The following is a 20,628-nucleotide window of genomic DNA, read 5'->3' as shown; positions in this document are numbered from 1 at the left end:
GAGTGAGAGCTTGTAACTAAGGTTGGTGGTCTATTCTTTTGCACTATGTGGGTCCTGATAATTGAAATGCGGGTAGGATAGGGACATTCATTCACCACTTGAAAACGTGATTGGATTTCACATTAACACTGCATCATAATGACCAAGGGACACCTTCACGCCACATTGTTTCTTACCACTCACTCTGTTAAACCATAAGTTATGTTTCTTTTTATTTTTTGCAATTTTTTAATCAAACAATGCATTTTCAACTCTTATATTTTCAGTTAACTGTGGTGAAAGTAGTTATATTTTTGTATTGATGAATTTGACTATTAAATTTAAAAAATATACGAATTTATGGCGAATCAAGACTCAGATTTCCAGTTATTTGTGTCTCAATCAATATTATATCAAAAAGAGAATATTGTTGAAAAAAATAACTACATATGCGAGAAAGTAGACATTATAAGATTGCCAAAACTTTCTCTAATTTAAAATTCAACAAATCTAACCTACTCATGTAATAATTAGGCAGTGTCTTTCTTTTGTTGAAACAAATTGTGTTTGTTGTATAATAGGTCAAATTATTAAAATAAATAAATTTCATTCGAAGATTGATATATTTAAAATAACACTTTAAACATTTTTTCTCGATATAATGAAAATGGTAGTTTCATTCGTTTTTTTTTTTCTATGCCCATCTTAAAAATTGGATATACTTGATAACTTGCATTTAGAATATTGGCTTATAAGAACATTGAAGTGAGAAAAAATAGGATTAAACCAGATAAATATTTAATTTAACATTAATTAGATTAAAATTATAATTTATTATCTTACTTACCGCGTTTTCTCTGCCTGTAAGACTCTAAAGTCATTTTGATAAAATCACAACTTAAAAAACTCATAATTTTGTAATCCATTAGTTAAAAACTGAAAACTTATAAGTAAACTAACTTATTGAGTTAAACTTGGTGTAAAAAAAAATAGTTATTAAAGTAGTTATAAATGTTAAGTGATGTAAAATATTATATGAATAAATTTTGTATAAAAGTATTTTATTTGAAAAAAAAGATAAAAAAAAGTATATTAAAATTGTAAGAAAAGATATTCTAAAGTGGTAAAGAAAAAAAAATGATGAAAATAAATAAATATCATTATAAGAAAGCATCAAAATAGCTTTCAAATATTAGTATATGTTAAATTATGACATTATTAGGGTTGATTTAACTAATTTTAATACAACACAAATCATTATTTTCTTAAAAGGTTAAAAGACATAAAGTTATTTTTAAATGATTTAGTTACTATAGTTAATTTTAATAAATAAATATTTATCTCGAATAAACATTGATTTTAATAGAATTTGTTTAATGTTCGATACTAATAGGGGTCAGTATAATGTTTATATTAATATATAGTTTCACGCAGAGTTGATTCTCTCGGCGTGAGGGAGTGTGTTAGAGATAATGATATTTTTTAGTATATAAGTAGGTGCAAATAAGACAATTTTATAAGATTGAGTTAGGTTTAAAGTCTACTTCTTAATACAGTTTAAAATTGATTTAATCAATACTAACTAAAAGAAATATTAAAAGTAATTAAGGTTAGCGTCAACCTGATTGACACTAATCTTATTTATTTTTTATACTTATAATTATTTAAGTTAACGTCGACTAAGCCAACATTAATTTTATTTATCTTATTTATTTATTTAAGTTAGCATCGATTAAGGCGACATTAATATAATTTTTATTTAAGTCAGCATCGATTAAGCCGACATTAATATAATATTTATTTAAGTTAACAACGACTAAGTTGACGCTAATTTAGATGTTATGAATCCATGCGCCTTCGTGAGAACAAATCAGAATCGCAAATTATTTTTAATCCAAAGCTCATATATAATGTACCGGTCAGACACCGAACGAGCCACGTCACTCGATCTTGGTGACCAACCAATCGGTAGTAAGCATATTCAAAGCATAGTTATAATAAATAATAGTTAAGGTAGTTGCGAAGACTTCCTAAGAATCAGGGTCACATCCCATCAAATCGAGTAATGTCCTGAGCAATCAGGGTAACCACCCTGGAAATCAGCTAACACTGATACATCCTATACTCGACCCATCATTCAAATGACCCATGACTCAAGGCTATAAATAAACCTTCTATAGTGGAATAAGGCACGCTTTTTTATTAGTTCTTAATATACACTCTGAATATTGAGCCCTTACTTGATTGTCAGAGTACCTTGTGCAGGTCAACCCCAACCGAGCGCTAGCAAATTGAGGAAGGAGTATTGAAGTCTAATGGAGTAAAATATTGAAGAGCAAGGGAGCAACCAAGTGACCGACACCTACAACAATTGTTACTGTTTGTCTCAAACACTATCTAGGCCCACTTTGTCTATACAAGTACATATAAAGATGACCAATCTCCTCACTTACAAATTTCTTCTCTCACTTTCTATATATCTCCCCACATTCATCTTCTTCTCTCACAATCATCTCTTTCGTCCAAACTCATCTCCTTCACTGACACTTATTTCATTTATCCACTTTTATCTCATTCATCCACACTCATCTCATTCACCTACACTCATCTCATTCATCCACACTTTCTTCTCATATATTATCACTCCATGTATAGAAAATATATACAAGTGTATGGAGAATTTTTTTTTCCAAATTACAAGCTAATTATGTAGTGATCCACTAATCATGGAATTTTATTCTATGATTATCAAATTAATTGCATACAATAACGTACTATAATGGCGTATGTTGAAGGTCAAGATTTTTTAGATAACGTGTACCGTGTGAACACTATGGAAAAAAATTTGGAAATTTAGTACAGGGAAGCCGTACCAGATAACGACATCAGTGTCAGAAGGCCCTACGAAGATATATTTCTAAATGGTTTCCAAGCGTGGCTTCAGGTACAAACTCCCAACTGCAAATATTATAATTTGGATCACTTTTTTTACCATGGAGGTAAACCCCATATTCACCTTCAACTTACATGTCTTTATGAGTGTCACGTGCTGCAAAACATGGAACCCAACCCCTCATTAAACTCCTCCCACCAGACTCTGAGATCACAATTTATAAATGGTTTCCAAGCATGGCCTTAAGTTCAAACTCTCAACTTCAAATATTATAATTTGGATCACTTTGTTCACTACGAAGATAAACCCCTTGATTCGCTTCAACTAAAACACATGTCTTTGTAAGTGCCATGTGCTGCAAAACATAGAAACCAACCCTTTCCATTTAAACTCCTCCAACCAGACTATGAGATCACAATTTATCGTTATGAAATATATGCTCCTGGTGGTATTTTTATAAGAAAATTGTATATAAGAAGATAAAAAGATGGTAAGAAAAATGGAGAATATAAAAAAAATTGTATATAAGAAGTGGTAAGAAAAATAATGATTTATATTGATTTAGGTCCAAACTGAAAACACTATGTCAGGCCAAGTAACCATGAGTTATATGAGTCGTCCCACAAGTCACTTGTATTTGACTAGATCCTTTCATAACTATCCATCGTCCAGTGTGATTTTTAGGTATTGCTACATTGAAAATTTGTTTGGACGAGTAACTAAGTCTTGTATCCTGCAAAATATCAAGCGTCACACTCACAAAGACATGTGTTTCAGTTGAAGGCGAATCAAGGGTTTACCTCCATGGTGAACAAAGTGATCCAAATTATAATATTTGGAGTTGGAAGTTTGTCTCTGAGACTACGCTTGGAAACCATTTACAAAGATATCTTCGTAGGGCTTTCTATCCCAACGATATACACTAATGGATATATCATCATTGTCTGGAATGACTTCCCTGTACTAAATTTCCAAGTTTTTTTTAATAGTGTTCACACGCTACACATTATCTAACAAATCTTACCCTTCTTCAACATATGCAATTAATGTACACAATTACACACAATTAATCTCATGATTAATGGATCACTACATAATTAACTTTTAATTTTGAAAGATAAAGTTTTCATACACTTATGTATATTTCATATGCATGGAGTGATGTAAATACACACAAGAGAATAAGACATTATCATTTTTCTTACCATCTTCTTATATACCATTTTCTTACTATCTTCTTATATACCATGTTCTTATAAAAATTGTTATTTCATTTTATTCAGAAATAAATGTTATAATATTTTTCCTTTTGTGAAGAAAAACTTTTATGTTGTTTACCCTTGTCTTTCGAAGTTATTTTCTTACACTATTATGAAGATGTTTTTATAATTAGGTTTCTTCAAGTTCTAGTACTTACTTTCTTATAGTTAGACCTACAAACTAAAACCACTAAATACAGTATCTACAGTATCTATGTATTGAGGGCTACATGAAGATATTAAAAATTGACTTTATGATCAATTTAAAAATCAATCACATCATTGCAAGTATTTTGAGGAAATAAAAAATTGGCTTCTTTTATAAATCAAATCGAATAAGTTATTGTATACAAGTTTTCTTATATAACTTTTTTAAAGTTTTATTATACATAAATTTGAATTTTATAAAATAATTAAATTCACTTTTTCTATGAATTCTTGTTAAGAAATTTGTTTAAACAAATTTAAGTACACTAAAAAAAAACACTGTATTTAATTGGTTGTGTTTGGTGTTTCCAATTTTTTTAATTTACCTAAGTAATTACTTTTCAACGGTTTCGAATCATACTAATTATTGGAAGTTGAAAATGGATATGTGCCTGAGTCATAGAAAAAATGAAACTCTATTCTCACGCAGCTTTAGTTTAGAGTTTAGCATGGTACCTCTCATAATTCTCGACAGTTTGGAACCCTTAGTCATTTTCCGGACGGTTAATGCACAATTTTGTTTTAAATAAATTATAAATTTTTTCTTTAAATTAAGATATAATTACCTGATTCGTCCCTACATTTTGGGGGTAATATTCAATTTAGTATAGTGATTTAAAAAAAAATCAATTTAGTCCCTATGTTTTTTAAAATGTATGCAAAAATGGTATGTTTTGTTAAGTTGCACCAAACGGCGTCAACTGGTGCTTTAGTGATCAATCTTCTAGGTCTAACTCCCCTATCCCTTCAAAAATCCCTAGTAAAAATGAATATGAGATACCTTGTGAAGGTGACTTATTAATGGTAAGGCGGATGTTGGATACCATTCAAAAACCTTTTGATGAAACCCAAAGAGAAAATATTTTCCACACCCGCTGCCTTATCAACAATAAGTTATGTTCCATGACCATAGATGAGGGTAGTTGTGCAAATGTGGCAAGTATAAGAGTAGTGGAGAAGCTTGGATTACCCACTATCTCTCATACAAAACCCTATAAACTACAATGGCTTATTGAAGAGGGTGAAATTATGGTTAATAAACAAGTCCTCATAACTTTTGATATAGGAAAGTATAAAGATTAGGTTTTAAGTGATGTTGTGCCAATGGAAGCAACAAATATTCTATTGGGAAGGCCTTGGCAATATGACAGAAAAAATTTACATGATGGTCATTCCAATAAGATTTCTTTCAACTTCTAAAGGCACACAAGGTTATATTAAAACCCCTTTATCCCAAGGAAGTTAATGAGGACCAAGTAAAAATGAAAACCAAAAGAGAAAATGAAAAGGGTGAGGAAAGTAAAATCTAAACGGGTCTCATCATCTCATCTCACGCAGTCAAAACAATAATGTTAACCCGAACAAAACTAAATGTGCTTCCTAAGTATACTCCTTCCTTATCTTTTTCATTACCAAATCACTAAAGACTTGATATTTAGGAATGATATTCAAAAACCTCTTAAAGGTTTTCACCTTCTAAAAGGATTTTCACAAAAAAAATCATTTTATCCCTAAACATTCTCTACAAACATGGCATGTATCTAGAACACATCCATGCAAACTCCCAAAGCTTCAAGAACATAAGTTTGATTCACAAACCACTTCTCGAACTGTTTTTATCTTTCATGTGAACAAATTAACTATGTTATTTACAGGAGTTCTAAATTCGAGGTCAAATTCTTTCCAACTTGGGGGGCATGATACAACCCAACTAGATAAGGAGATAACCAAGGACACAACAGACACTTCACAATTAAGTCAGTCATCTCAGCATCCAAGACAAGGCCCACCAAACTTCAGAAGGACCTCAACAGAAGAAGAACTGGACATAGGTCAGAGCATTAGATGTTCTTTCTTCTGGTCTTTTTAAAAGACAAGTTTATGTAAAGAAATTGGGCTCACTTTGGGGGTCCAAATAGAAGAATGAGCTAGAGTGGGTTGTGCTTAGTAATTTGGGTTTGTGTCAAACCCTTCTTTTATGACAAAGTGCACCTAGGTTTAGGGTTTTAGGTAACCTACCTTCTAAAAGGAAAAAAAATGTGGTTTTCTACCCTAGGCTTGACCTAGCCACCCCTCTCCTCTCCCAATTCTACCCATCTCTCACTCTTGCTCTCCAAGTCACTCCTTCCTATATAAAGGGTGCCTTGGTTCATGTATGGATATATTGAATTTTGAATAGAAAAGAAACTTTGTCAGAGTGTTTAGCGAGCTTAGTCTCCTAGAATTTGGGTCTTATCCCGAGAGTTATAAACTTCAAGTGGTGGCTCTTCATCACTCATCTTAGAATCTCCTCCCCCTCCAAGTGGCGTGACCACACCTTCATCATCCTAAGCTTCTCTTTCCTTTCATCTTTTTATTTTTCCATTCCTTTTTTGTTCTTGTGTTCATCTTTTTCTATTTGGTTTCCATCTTCTTTCTTTCCCTTATATGCTCTTTAATTTCACACATATTTTTCATCAATACTATATAATTGTTTTTTTCGCTTTTCCCTCTAGAAGTGAACCTTCACACTTACTTAACAACTTGGTTAAGTTCGTGTCCATTGAGAATCTTTTTTGGGTTTTTCACCATATTCTGCTTAAAATAAAAAACTATAAACAAATTGCAACCCATAAAAATGTGCAATTCTAAAATCAACTCATATCACTTATGTTTCCTAATTTACTTTTTGGGAAGTTTATTTTTAACCCTAACGCTAACTCTAAGCATCTTAAAATCACCTTCAATACCACATTATTTTGTTCATTAGCTTCACAAAAAACCAAAGTGCCATGTGCAAATTGCAACATATAAACTTCAATCTACATACTTTCCACAATCAATCCTTCCATAATTTTTTTCATTGCTTGTCTAGTTAGCTATCAGTTCCTCTACTTGTATAAGGAGGGTGTTAGATGATCACATTGTCTCAATCCTTTAGTGAGTTTGAACACTGATGTAGGGCTTCTATTCACAATGACAAATATGAAAATTGATTCTAAACATCCTCTAATCCAATTAATCCACTTTGAGTTAAACCCAAATTTCTCCATCATATAATATAGAAAATTCCATATGATTTGAATCATACACCTCAAAGTCTACTTGAATATTATACACATTTTTTTCCAACTTCTAGCTTCTTCTATAGCCTCATTTCCAATAAGAACATTATCCAACATGTTTCTTTCTAAAAAAAGATATTGAGATTGGTCAATCACTTTTGAAAAAAAATCCTCCAACATTCTTGATTAAAATGAATATTATACATGCTTCCTACCAAAGATATTAGGTGATAGTCATTCATTCCTTCTTGGTGCTATCCTTTTTATGGATAAAAGTTATGAAGGAAGCATTGATATACGACCTTTATTATGAAATTCCACCAAACTAACCAAAATATCTCTTTTAAGGGTTTTCTAATGGTTCTTAATAAATCCAAGAATAAAATCATTCGACCCTAGACTTTTTTCCCTTTACATTCTCACACTACTTGGTTCCTTAACCTCACTTTCTGTAAACTCCTTTAGTAGTACTATATTATAATTGTACTAGAAATGGAAAGCAAATGCCATCTAACCTAAGGCATATTTTTTCTTTCTCTTTAAAAACTTTTTAAAATACCTCATTTATTTCTTCCTTAACCATAAAGGATTTCTCCAACCATTTTCCTTGAAGATACATGCCTCTAATATTATTTTTACTCCTTTGCCAATTAATTAATGAATGAATAAAGCATTTAGAATTAGAAATCCCCTACTACTATCTACTTTGACCTAGATTTTTGTTTGATAATGAATTGATACCTAAAGCTTAACTTTTTCAACTCAGCAAAGAAGTTCTCCCTTTCCTTTTTTTTCTTTCATCATCTAAATAATATCTCCTCTTCATCAAGTTTGTCTACTTCCTTAATTCCTTGAACAATTTTCTCTTTATTATATTTTACATCACCAAAAAGCTCTTTGTTTCAATTCCTCAATGATGTTATTAACCTCCATTAAAAAATTTATAGGAGTGTCATCTAATATTAGTTTAATGTTCAACTCAAGGGTTTTGCTTCTTTTAATCAGCAAAAATATCTATTTACATAAAAAATAATAATAATGGGCAGAAGAAATGCCTAAAGTTAGCTAATATCACATTTTTTTTCTGTTTATGACATTTGCAATTGTCTTCTTCTATGTTATTTGCTGTTAATAGTTTGATCCTACCATTTATCCTGAGCATGAGTTGGGAATATATTCTGCCCCATTTTACAATGAGAATAGTAATTTAGCATGGTGAAAGAAAAGGTTGTACTGGTGGGGGAAGAGATGCCATATACTGAGGAAGTGCCAAATGTCACAGAAGAAGTTATGGTTGTCTATGGGTGCCATGTGCATTGATTCTCATATCAGTCATTAATTGCACACCACCTTTTACTTCTGCCAAATTTTCTGGTAAAATTCTGTGCAAGGTAAAAACTGAAATTTAATTATGTACATACTTCTGCCAATATTATTGGATTAGATGGTTTTATGTTTCTCATTGTTTTGCAACTCATCAAATGTATTTGATAAAGTAACTTGTTTAAACTAATAAGATTATTATAAATTTAACTTAAATGAGGTGAGACTTACTTTCATTTATATATTATAAAATATTTTATTATAATCGAGATGTGATCTTAAAAAAAAATTTAGCCCAGTGTATTACTAAATAGCGTGGTTGCTTGTTGGATTATTGGAGTTTCTACACTTTGTAAAGTCAATAAATTTTTGAATGAACATTTATAGGTTCATTTTGATGACAGGAATATTCTTATTATACATGTTTATTAAAGTCTTGTTAATAATTTTTGTATTAATACTAAGATTTAAAAACATCTAGAAATATAAAAATTTATTTATATAAGTTCATTTGTACAATTTTTTTATTTTACACCTTTTTAAAATTTAATTTTAATATATAAGTTATTTTTAAGTTAAAAACTTATTTTTTTTTTAAGAGTTTATTTAGAAAATATACATGCAAATTTTAGATGACTAGTTTGGTAGAAGTGCCAAATTGATCAAAGAAAAGGAGGGATGATAAATTTGAATTGGATTTTAAAAAAATTCAATAATATTGTATTATAATTAAAAATAAATTTATAATAAAAAAATATCTAAATTATTGAAATTTTATATTTTATATTTTTTAATTTTAATGTTTAAAATTTTGATCTTAAAATTAATATTTTTAAAATCAATTTTAATTTCAAAGTAATTTAAAATTAATATAAATTTCTTAAGATATGTTTAATATTGGGTTAGCACAACAGTTTCTATGCAAATTTTTCTTTTAAAAAAACGCTTATTAAAAATTGAAAAACAACATTTTTATTTAATTTTCTTTATGTTCTTACTAAAAAAAATACTACACGTGATATTATATAGAAAAGTTAATGAATAATATATACACACACTTCCATTTGTATTTATTTTTCTATGTTCATAATGCTAATAATTATAAAATTTAATTACGTGAAAATATATATTAAAATATGAGTTTTATATAAAAGTATTTATATTAAATATCCTTACTCTTTATGTTTTTATCATATCATATTTTCTATTTTTTTAATAGAATTTGAAGTTTACTAATTTGTTTCTTTGTGTTTTCAAATATTTAAATACTTTCAATATTTATTTGTTATCTTCATAAATTATTTTAGATTACGATATAGATTTGATTTAAAAACATACTGCATTAAACTTAGTATCAAATTAATTTATAAACATTCAAATTGTTTTCTTTTAATATATGTATATATATAATTATTTAATTTTGTTTAGGAAATATGAATTTTAATTTAATTATAACCTAATTATTTAATGGAGGAGGCACTGTTCTCACATTGGTTCTATATGTAGTGATTGATTTATTATTGTATTGAAGAAACCAAAACTAGCGTTGAACGAAAATTGACACAGACACTACTTCATTTCTGCTGTACCTCACTTTCAAAGATCAAAATAACCTGCACTTTGTGTATATCATTGTCGTTTTCTGAATACAATTTTTTAACAAACACAAGCACTGTTCTTGGCTAACTTCTTAAGAAAATAATTTTAGAGTCTAATAAACAAGTAATTTTGTAAAAAAGTTTTGACACTCTATATTTTATCCATGTAAAGAAACTACATTCTTACATCATAAAAAAGTTCAATGCATGCTTCACTCATTCATATAACTTGATCCCTATAACAAAATTAAACTACAACACAGAGTTTCATTCTTTTAGAACTATTCTAAATTTTACCCTCTTTCAACACTTAATTAATATTTTAATATTAAATTCCTTAAATACGAGTGTTTGGAAAAATTCTAAGTCATTAGATTAGGAATAAATTTATATAAAAAAATCAAGCTATGCCTTATCAATTTAATGTTCTTCTTCTTTATATATTCTTTATTACTTATTTATGATTTCTCATTTATATTTAACCTAACTAGTATTTATAGTGCTATACACACTCTTAAATAAACAGGTTTATGCTATTAACAATTAACTATAATTTTTTACCTAATACTTTCACAACCTGTTTCAATATATAACCTCTGATTAATGATATAAAGAAGGTTATTTTTATTATTTTTTTAACTGGTACAAGTTTTAAACAGAAAAATCAAGTTATAGACTGGTACTAATCAATATATCACTTCTCTTTTTTACCTAATAATAAACTTTCAAAAACTTGTCAGTATGCACTGCAACAATTTAGCTTTTCAGGAGCTGCAAAATATTAAAAAAAAATGCTCTTGTTTACTAGAGTCATCTTGTTTTGGGTGGCTAGCTCAAAATGCAGTATCAATGGATGAAATGAAAGACTTTTACTCAGCAATGCATAAAAAAAAAAATCAATAAATAATGAAAATGAATGACTCTCATCAATCTGATCCTGTAGTAGTTTTCTGTTGAAACAGGAAAATCCCCTCATCTGGTAGAACCAACAGTTTCACAGTGTTAAACTAGGAATAAATATATATACATATAGTTTCACTACATAGTACAAATAACCATTGAGAGTGCTAAACAAATAGTAAGGTAACAAAAGCTTCTGGTTATTCCAACGAATAACCAAACTCTCTGGAAGTTGTTGGATAAAAAAGCCACAAGACTGCATAAACCAAATAATTTGCTTAAACAAGATTAGTACATTATAGTTAATTACATATTAGCGTACCTTGAAAGCTTGAAAAGCTTATCCTTAGTTGAGAGTTTTGGTTGAAGTTGTGGGAGCAGCATATCGAGCTGAGAATCTGCGATGTGAAGATTCTTCTTCGTCGTCCATGCAACCCTCATCGAAGTTTTGAGCGTAGCTTAAAGGGTCATACCCGAAACCACCAACGGGTTTGTAAGAACATTTTCTCTTTATTCTCCATGGAAGCTTCACTTTGAGACACCCCCAACACGAAAGCAACCCTGTTCTAGGAGATGATGAACAACCTTTCTCCATGAGCTTGAGAATGCTTCATGGAACGAAAGTACGAAAAATCAGTATCAAAGGCTTTTACGATGCCTTTCTTATTCTCTACTTTTTTTCTTGTGCTAGTGATTTTAGGTGAGTGGCAGAGAATATTATAATTCACCAAATAAGAAAACAGTCATTTTAAAATCCTCAGAATAATTGAAAAGCAAAGTAAAAGTATAGACCCATTAATTGAAGTTTTTTTTTCTAAACAGTGATCAGATGATGATAAAAGAATATGTTGGAGATTCAACATCGACTAGAGATTATGACGTTTCATTGTATATAAGTGGGTACAAACTTCATCTCATAAGTCGTTTTTATGAGGTTGAGTTAGGTTTAAATATCACTTTTTAATATGATATTAGAACCATTTCGAGTCTATAATAACGAATGTTGGGTGGGTTTATCCGGTCACTTGCTATCGAACCGTTATTGAACCACTCATAATATGTCGTCTCACGCACGAACTGTCACTCTCAACGTGAGGGTATGTTGAAGAGTCCACATCATCGCTTAGAGATGAGGACATTTCATTGTATATAAGTGGATATAAACCTCACCTTATAAGCTGGTTTTATGATATTGAATTAGGTTCACTTCTTAATATAATAATACTTTTATACGCCCAAAAAATCACTCCTTTTGACGTTTCGGAACGTAGAAACGAATGCATGGTCAACTTTTGGAAGTGTAAGAAGTTAAGGCCTGAAATGAAAGTGGAAGAATATAAAAATTTGTCGTTTTGGATTGATTAGTTGTATGTAAAGAGAATCTAATGGTACAGTAAGGCTTTCATTGATGGAGTAAAACATGGTGGGGGCAGGAGAGTTAGGTGATGAATGAGGAAGTGAAAAAAATAGTCGACCCGAAACAGATAATTTCCCAGATTCAATCATGGGTTAATAATAGAGGACAGAGAATAGTGTGAATCATTTCTGAAAAGGGGATTCATGCAACTATGTTCTATTAAGTGTGATGATTATTATTATTGTAGCTCCAATCCAGAGTGGGGCAAAGATCTAGAGTAGGTTTGTGAAGAGAATATTTGCAGGAGACACAAGTTGTCCCTTAATCGTAGTGGCCATTACAGAATTGCGACGTTTACGAAATTATCATGTTATGTTCGTATGAATATGTATGGCTTGCATTTCCATTTTAAACTCCTGTGGGATAGTGAACCATTCATTAGTCCCAACATTTCAATATGTGGCCCAGGTTTCCTGGACGGTAAGTTCCGACTGTTTCCTCTATTCAAAGATCCATGTCAAATATTTGCATTACATATTGTACTACCTAGATTTCGAACACCCGGATTGACTAATCAGTTTCTCTCTTTATCCCATCTCGCATCCCACAAATTAATTAACAACATCATTAAGCAAACATTACAGGATAATCGTACAAACAATTATCAAACAAATTGGACTCCATTGAACATAAAGTCCAGATCCATAACTGTAACTATAAATAGACATTCCTCCTCATAAACAAGACAATGAAATCCTAAACACGTGACACTTTGATTGTTGGCAAAATACACTACGTTAACAGAAGTAATAATTGTCCCTAAGAACGAATATTGATCTCAAAACAGTGAATTATCGAGTATAATCGCTAAACATAAAATAGAACAATTAAAAAGAGTGTTGAAGTGATTGTGTTGGTAATGATCAATAAGAAAACAGACAAATAATTAGTTGTTTCACGTTGAAAAAATAGGGATTAAGTTTCATGTTCAGACGTTAATATAAATTAACATTTCAAGTCTATTCCTAGCACTCAAATATGTTAAGTATTATTGTTTATATCAGAACCCTAAAAATACTTTCCAGTCAGATTTAAGATTCTTAATTTGTCACAAAAATTTAGAAACAAAACAACAATACCAATAATCAATCAAAAACTGAATATTATAATATATAAATATCATCTCAATACATAAGAGTTCAAGCATATTACTTTCAATCTCAAAGGGTAGAATTAGTCATGCATACTTCTAACATCTTTCATTCTCTCAATTGGATTACAATTCACTCTATGGTGGTGTTTTCCCCTCAATCTGGTACCCTAAGGTTGAGCCTCTAACCCCTTATTTAACCTATTTTTCTAGGGTTAGGTTGTTTCCTATGTCGCGATGATCAACCCAATTTGTCTGATGCATTCTCTCGAGCAAGGAATTCTCTCTTGAGCAAGAAAGGTGTCAATTTCTAAAAACTATCTTGAAGTATTCTCACCTGAGCGAGATACTCTTGTTGCAAAATTGGCTTTTCGGTGCTTTTCTCTATTTTGGGACAGTCCAACTTTCTCTTTTTAGCTCAAATTATTCTCCTTTATTCCAAATCTTCAATCTTCCCTATAAACCTGCAATTAACACCAAATGTTGGAATAAAATGCTCTTATTCAAATAAATATCATAAAAAATATAAAAAGATATAAATTCATTAATTAGAGATTATTTTATATAAAAATTAAGAATAAATCCTCATAAGTGCTTATATTTTAATATGAAATATTATTGAAATTAGACACTTATCGATCAATTGTCAGGGTAACATTGCATATAGGCCTGCTGAAAAGATTGAAAGGACAACAAGATAGAAGAAAAAAAAAACAAAAAATAAACGACAATGAAGAGAGTTTCGTCCCTGTAAGAATATTTTGTAAGAACACAAAGAATAAACAATAAAAGTTAATTTAGATTATCAAAATGGTAATAGGCTCATGAAATGGTAAAGTGTAACTAACACCCATACTCATTAAAAATGGACAATGGAGTAAAGAGCTAAGATAAAAATGATGGTGTCTATGTTATTTTCACTTTGAAGGAATAAAACTTCTGTATAGTCTTCGACTAATTGCAGTGTGATCCTGAGAAAACAAATTCCAATGACTTTGTGTGTTGTAATTTTGACCATTCAAGAGATTTAATGGTCTCTATATATCCGAGTAAATTTTATATAGATTTATATATTTAAATTTAAATCACAGCTTGGTTTTTATAAATGATGGATACATTTAAGGACTATATATTGAATTATATTTCAACACTGGTATTCATTATTATTGTTCATAATAAAGAAGAGATCTCCTTATAAAACTGACAGGTATTCCTTGCCTTAATCTCTGCTCATCCTCGTGCTCCTTAGGTTGATATTTGTTGCCATCTGCTGAAACTTCTGCAGTTGTCGAGGTGGTTTACTCAAGTCAGCAAGATGAAAGATATGCATGATAAATTATGAGTAATGAATTAAGAATCCATCTTTATAAATCTCAACTTATTTATAATGTTTTAATGAAATTTTAAAAAAATAAACTTAAATTAAGTCGATTCAATACTCTTGATCCTCATTTATCACTAATGCTTCTTTTAATGGACGCACAATAAAAACACGTACACAACTTAATTTATGTGTCTGCATGTGACACAAATGTCCAATGGTTTCTAAACTCTTCAAGGGATGTGTTATTCATGCAACAGCTCATACAATTTGAGGCATGTTTTTACTGTAGAGTAAGTTTAACCAATTAAAGAGATTTTATGCGTACAACATTTTGTATGACTTTCTTTGTTTTTTTTTTTTTCTTTCTCCCTTAACTATAAGAATGTATAAATTATTATATGAATAACATTTCTCTTAAAAAAAAAATTGGTATGACAAATTAGACCGACCAAATCCATAGTTTCTTAAGAAACCTCCTATATTAGACGAAAAGATTATTTAATCTTTAAAAAATATATTTTAGATCGTAGATTATAGAAAGTATTTCTAAATCTAGAAATATCTTTTGAATTCTATAATTCAGAATTATTATTTTTTACAAAATATGTCGAATTATAGAATGAAAGTATTTCCTGAAAAATCTTCAATAGAATATAAGCTAATTTTGGTAGTTTAAGAACTATAGATGCTGGAAGAATCTACGAAGGTGGTGAAGGAAGAAAAAGTTATCACCCAATATATCTAAAGTTCAGTACATTAAATGGTTCAGTTATACCGGACGGGCTACAACAATTTCATCTCGACTATCCTGTATCTCCATATTTTCTTCTCTCACCTCTATAAATTTTCATATTTCCAAAAATATCTCTTTGTAATATTCTGGATTACATAATCCGAAATTTTTTTTTTAAATTCGTAATTAGTTTCCAGATTACATAATCCGGAAGCCTTCTTTTCAGATGCATGATTAGTCCAAATTATATAATCCAGAAGCCTTTTTTAGTTTCTGAATTATGTAATCCAGAAATCTTTTTTCAAATGCATGGCCGGATTACATAATCCGAAAACTACTCTATGGAGGTAACACAAGAAGGATAAAAAGATATTTTCACGTTTTGTATGAAGGTGACAAAAGAACATATGGAGTTGAGAATCTTTCATCTGTCACTGGTGTTAGATACATTCAGAGAAAAATAAAAGAACCGAGTCTGGCAACATGAGATGAACAAGATGGATTTTACTGGGCACTTAAAAGCAAATTAATTTTCCCCTTGTGATCGACCTTTAAACATAAAAGATACACTGTCATCATTTATCAGAAAAATTATAATAAACATCAAAATATCTAGATTGACACAATCAAATATAATTTTGCTAGCAAAGACATGCATAGCAAATCTAGCATAACCCATAGCAATCTTGAAAGCAGCAAATATTACTTTGATGTTAAATGGTCAGGCCATTATATGTTCAAATTTTAAATATTTTGATTAAGTGAGCATACAACATATTGCATCAAGTGCCTCAAAACTACAGATTCAACTTCAGAAAACACATAATAATAAATGAAAGCAACACAAACACTCTATCCCAACCTCACAATTCACATAGAACTAGGTCCTTTTAGTTACACAAGCAAGCCCGTTTTGCACTTCAAATGAGAAGAACAATGATATCGCCAAAAGCAGTAGGTAGGGTGAATTTTGTCTTAAAAACATACTATATATAAAAGGATCACGCCTCATATTTGAGGTAATAAACAAGCAGCAAAACAGCTAACAAACATACAACCGATGATATCAGAAGCAATGTAGCACGACTGATAACATACAAAGCATACCTACCAACAGACATCCTACACCAGTCTGCTTATTCAAAACTGCTATTCACCAGAAATCTAAGAAAGTAGGAATATGACATATTTAAGTGGTGACACAAATTATAATTGTTCTTTAAACTTTTACATGCCAAACTTTTGTTTGTTGCTGGAGATAAATAAACAGAGAACAGAAGTAGCATCATCCTTAGATGTTACTTGGCTGGCAAACTGTCTAAAAAATTGATGGAACACAAATTATAATTAAAAGAAAACAACCAGAATAGTATTAATATGTACAATATCTGAGTACACCATATAACTTAATTTGCTGACACAAATAGGTCAGAATTTTATCTCAATCAAATCATATTTGAGCTCCAAGATTTTTTATTTTTTGTATAGAACTAGGGAAAGCTAAGTTTCATTTTTTTGGGAGGGGGAAGTAACCAAATTGGCCTAGTCTTTTTCGTTTCACCATAAGAAAAAATTCAACCAAATCTACTTAAAATTCATCATCTACTCTTCCTACAAGTTAAAAATCTATAATCTGGACCAAGTGAGCAGAGGACACTAAGACAGAAGGACAACTAAATCTAAGTGCATAAATGGGAAGAGCTATTTAGTAGTGCATTGCATCCTACATATAGATTGCTTCCTATATATATATATATATATATATATATATATATATATATATATATATATATCACAATTCAAAGATGATTTTATTGATAGTTTGGTACTGCAGAACTGAAGAGGGATCGACCAAACCATGTAGCCAGTAACCCAAGCAACACAACTTAATGGGTAGATTTTGCTGTTGCCATTGATGTTTTCTTCTGCATCTTGACTGTGTTTTTTTCTACCAAACTTCTCTTTACAAGTCCTTTGGAGTACAATTCATTCCATAACTTGGAAGCCTCCTCAGGAAATCCTTCACAACTAATGCCTTTTACAAGAATATTATAGGTAGATTCAGTAGGTTTACATCCATTTGCTACCATATAAGCAAGAAAATCAATGGCACGGCTGGTTTGCTGAGTTTTACATAGTCCCATCATTATTGAGTTATAAATGAATGCATTGGGTGTAATACCTAATCCTTCCAGATAATTAAAAAAAATTATGGCTTCATGAACCTTTCCTTTACGACTGAGCCCACCTACTACTGATGTGAAAGTAATTAGATTAGGCTTCATACCCTTACTGCACATCTCTTCCAACAGTTCTAGACCATGTTCAGTTTTTCCCACCTTTAAAAGCCCATCAATGATTGTACTGTAAGTAACTATATCAGGTTCAAGACCTTTTCTGCTCATCTCTTCAAAGAGTTCCACAGCACGCTCTGTTTTTCCAACTGTCAAAAGCCTATCGATCACTATATTGTAAGTTATTAAAGAAGAAAGGAATCCCTCGAAACTTAGTTGGTTCAGTATCTCAACAGCATCATCCACCTTCCCATCTTTGCATAATGCAGTTAGCAAAATATTATAGGTCACTATATCTGGGTAACATCCCCTGGATACCATTATTTCTAAGTACTCAATTGCTCTATCAACACTTTTCTCGTTACAAAACCCTTCAATCAATGGATTGTAACTTCTGGAATTAGGTGTACAACCATGCTTTGGCATCATCTCCAAGACATTGAGGGCTTTACCTAGTAAGCCTTTCTGGCAAAAGAATTTAATCAAGATATTGAAAGTAACAACACTTGGGGAACATCCTTTACGAAGCATGCTAGCCAATAGTTTCATAGCATCCATCCATCTTCCACCACTACACAAGCTATGCAAGATAATAGTATGAGAAATCACATCAGGATTACAACCATAGGATCGCAATTTGTTTAAAAATCTAATTGCTTCATCCAGCCTACCTTCATTGCATATCCCTTTTATAAGAACATTGTATGTAACCACATTAGGTTTGCATCCTTTGCTCATCATCTCAATTAACAGCTTCATTGACTGACCAACACCATTTTCTTTACAGGTTGCATCAATCAATTCAGTGTATGTAACTACATCTGGGTAACACTTGCTTTGCAGCTCTATGTCAGGTACTTCCATGGCCTGCTTCAATTTCATTCTATCACACAAGCTATGAAAAATTGTATCATAAGTATCAGCATTTGGAGCAACACTCATCCGATCCAAAACCCGCAAGGCTTCCTTTATCTCCCCTGATTTGCAATAACCACCAATCAGAAAATTGTACGTTGTTACATCAATAACTGCTCCAGACTCGTCCAGAATTCCCATTATTTGAGTTGCCTTCTTAGTCCTTCCAATCTTACAAAACTCATGAATTAAAGTAGTGCAAGCAATGACATCAGGCATACTGCCTTTGTTAGTCATATACTCAAGAAACTTAGAACCTTCTTCCAATTCCCCATTTTTAACCAACATGCGGAGATGATCATTCTCAGAATCCTCAAAACTCAGGGAAGAATTGACCCCATCTGGGGAGGATTCCATCCCATTTAAAGCACCTTTTCGGAATCTTTCAAAATGTTGCAGATTACCTTTCAAACCACAATTTTCATATTTGGAAACAGCAAACAAGCAATTGCCCAAATGCTTTCTAGAGCAGGTGCCATTAGGTTTTCTAATGTCAATAGCCCTAATATCACCAAGCAGAACAAATAGTTCAGATTTGCAGGCCATATTACATACTCTCACCGAATTGAATGAAGAGCCAATGTTATAGCTCTCTCAGTGGAAGTGTTTATATGAGCAAAACTGTATATTGGGTATCACCAAGTCCATCGCTTCGCCAACCTACAACACTTCGTATCCAAACTCCAATGCCACCAATTCCATTTTCACCAACTATCATAACCTGAAAAGGCTGAAATCACACATTTCATAATTGCAAAGTTAATATACTAAAGGCTAAGCATGCAATAAAAAAATTAAAAACGAGGCAAGTCAACAATGGAACCTAGTCATTTATCAAATCCGAACCTCTAACAGTAAACAATCCAAAAAATCCAGTAAAAAATATATAAAGTTATTTAGAGAAATCCAAATTCATGACTTTGTAGAAGAAAACCTCAATATTTCAGAAACATAAACTTAGGCTAATCCCTGTTTCTATAGCAGACAATATCGATTCCCCTTGCCCAAGTCTCACTCTGCCCTCACCATTGTGCACATCAACTCAATCACACTCGTGAAAAAAAAAATCCCTAAACCTTCTCCAATCACTTAAAAACAGGAATATTGAGAAAGAGAGAAAGAGGCGCAGTGAAAAATAAGAACTAATAATAATTATGTGGAGAAAAGATGCGAACCCATTGTGCTCGTGAATAGAGATAGAGATAGATGAAATGTAACGTGGAAGCGCGTAGTTACATCGGTAGCGCGTGAAGGGTTTTTCAGTTCTTCTACGACGGAGGCTGCAGTGAGGTTCTACGACGGAGGGGTGTTACGACGCGCGAAAAGAATACGAAGATGAATATTTTATTAAGAAATTAAAATAAATAATTAAATGTAATATAATATTAAAATACCAAAAACATTTATTGACAGATGTTATTTTCTTGAATACCTTGGTTTAAAATAAAATTATAGTGATTAAAACTATTTATATTTATTCTTTTACTTGTGTATATACTTTTGAATCACACCCATCAATATAGAAACACATGAGTAAATAAATGAATGAAAAGAGATTTTAATCTTAATATAAACAAAAGATAAAGTGGACTTGCATTAATATATTGAGCATAAATATGATAAAAAGAAAATGCTATCAGGTATTTGTTAGT

The 20,628-nt window shown here is 30.9% G+C and overlaps 1 protein-coding gene across 2 annotated transcripts; it reads right to left on the bottom strand.

Annotated features, from left to right (window-relative positions):
* Positions 1 to 15,892: 15,892 nt before the first annotated feature.
* On the bottom strand, positions 15,893 to 20,287 carry LOC137825870 (uncharacterized). 2 transcript variants are annotated; one of them, XM_068631665.2, is made up of 2 exons: positions 20,152 to 20,287; positions 15,893 to 19,706 (listed from the first exon to the last, which is right to left on the bottom strand). In XM_068631665.2, the coding sequence occupies exon 2, from the start codon at positions 19,520 to 19,522 to the stop codon at positions 17,654 to 17,656; it is 1,869 nt and encodes a 622-aa protein (XP_068487766.2). In that variant the 5' UTR covers positions 19,523 to 19,706; positions 20,152 to 20,287; the 3' UTR covers positions 15,893 to 17,653. The 2 variants fall into 2 exon arrangements, with proteins under 2 accessions (XP_068487766.2, XP_068487767.2); XM_068631666.2 differs by having other exon boundaries at positions 15,893 to 19,697.
* Positions 20,288 to 20,628: the final 341 nt, after the last annotated feature.

This window comes from Phaseolus vulgaris, chromosome 8 (assembly GCF_051622355.1).
Source record: "Phaseolus vulgaris cultivar YP4 chromosome 8, ASM5162235v1, whole genome shotgun sequence".
Classification (NCBI taxonomy): Eukaryota; Viridiplantae; Streptophyta; class Magnoliopsida; order Fabales; family Fabaceae; genus Phaseolus; species Phaseolus vulgaris.
Note: the sequence above shows the minus strand (reverse complement) of the source record. Positions and strands in the feature narration are given on the sequence as shown.

What these genes read in the sequence shown, in the direction of transcription:
- LOC137825870 (XM_068631665.2), bottom strand. Translation starts at nt 19,522, where the DNA reads ATGGCCTGCAAATCTGAACTATTTGTTCTGCTTGGTGATATTAGGGCT.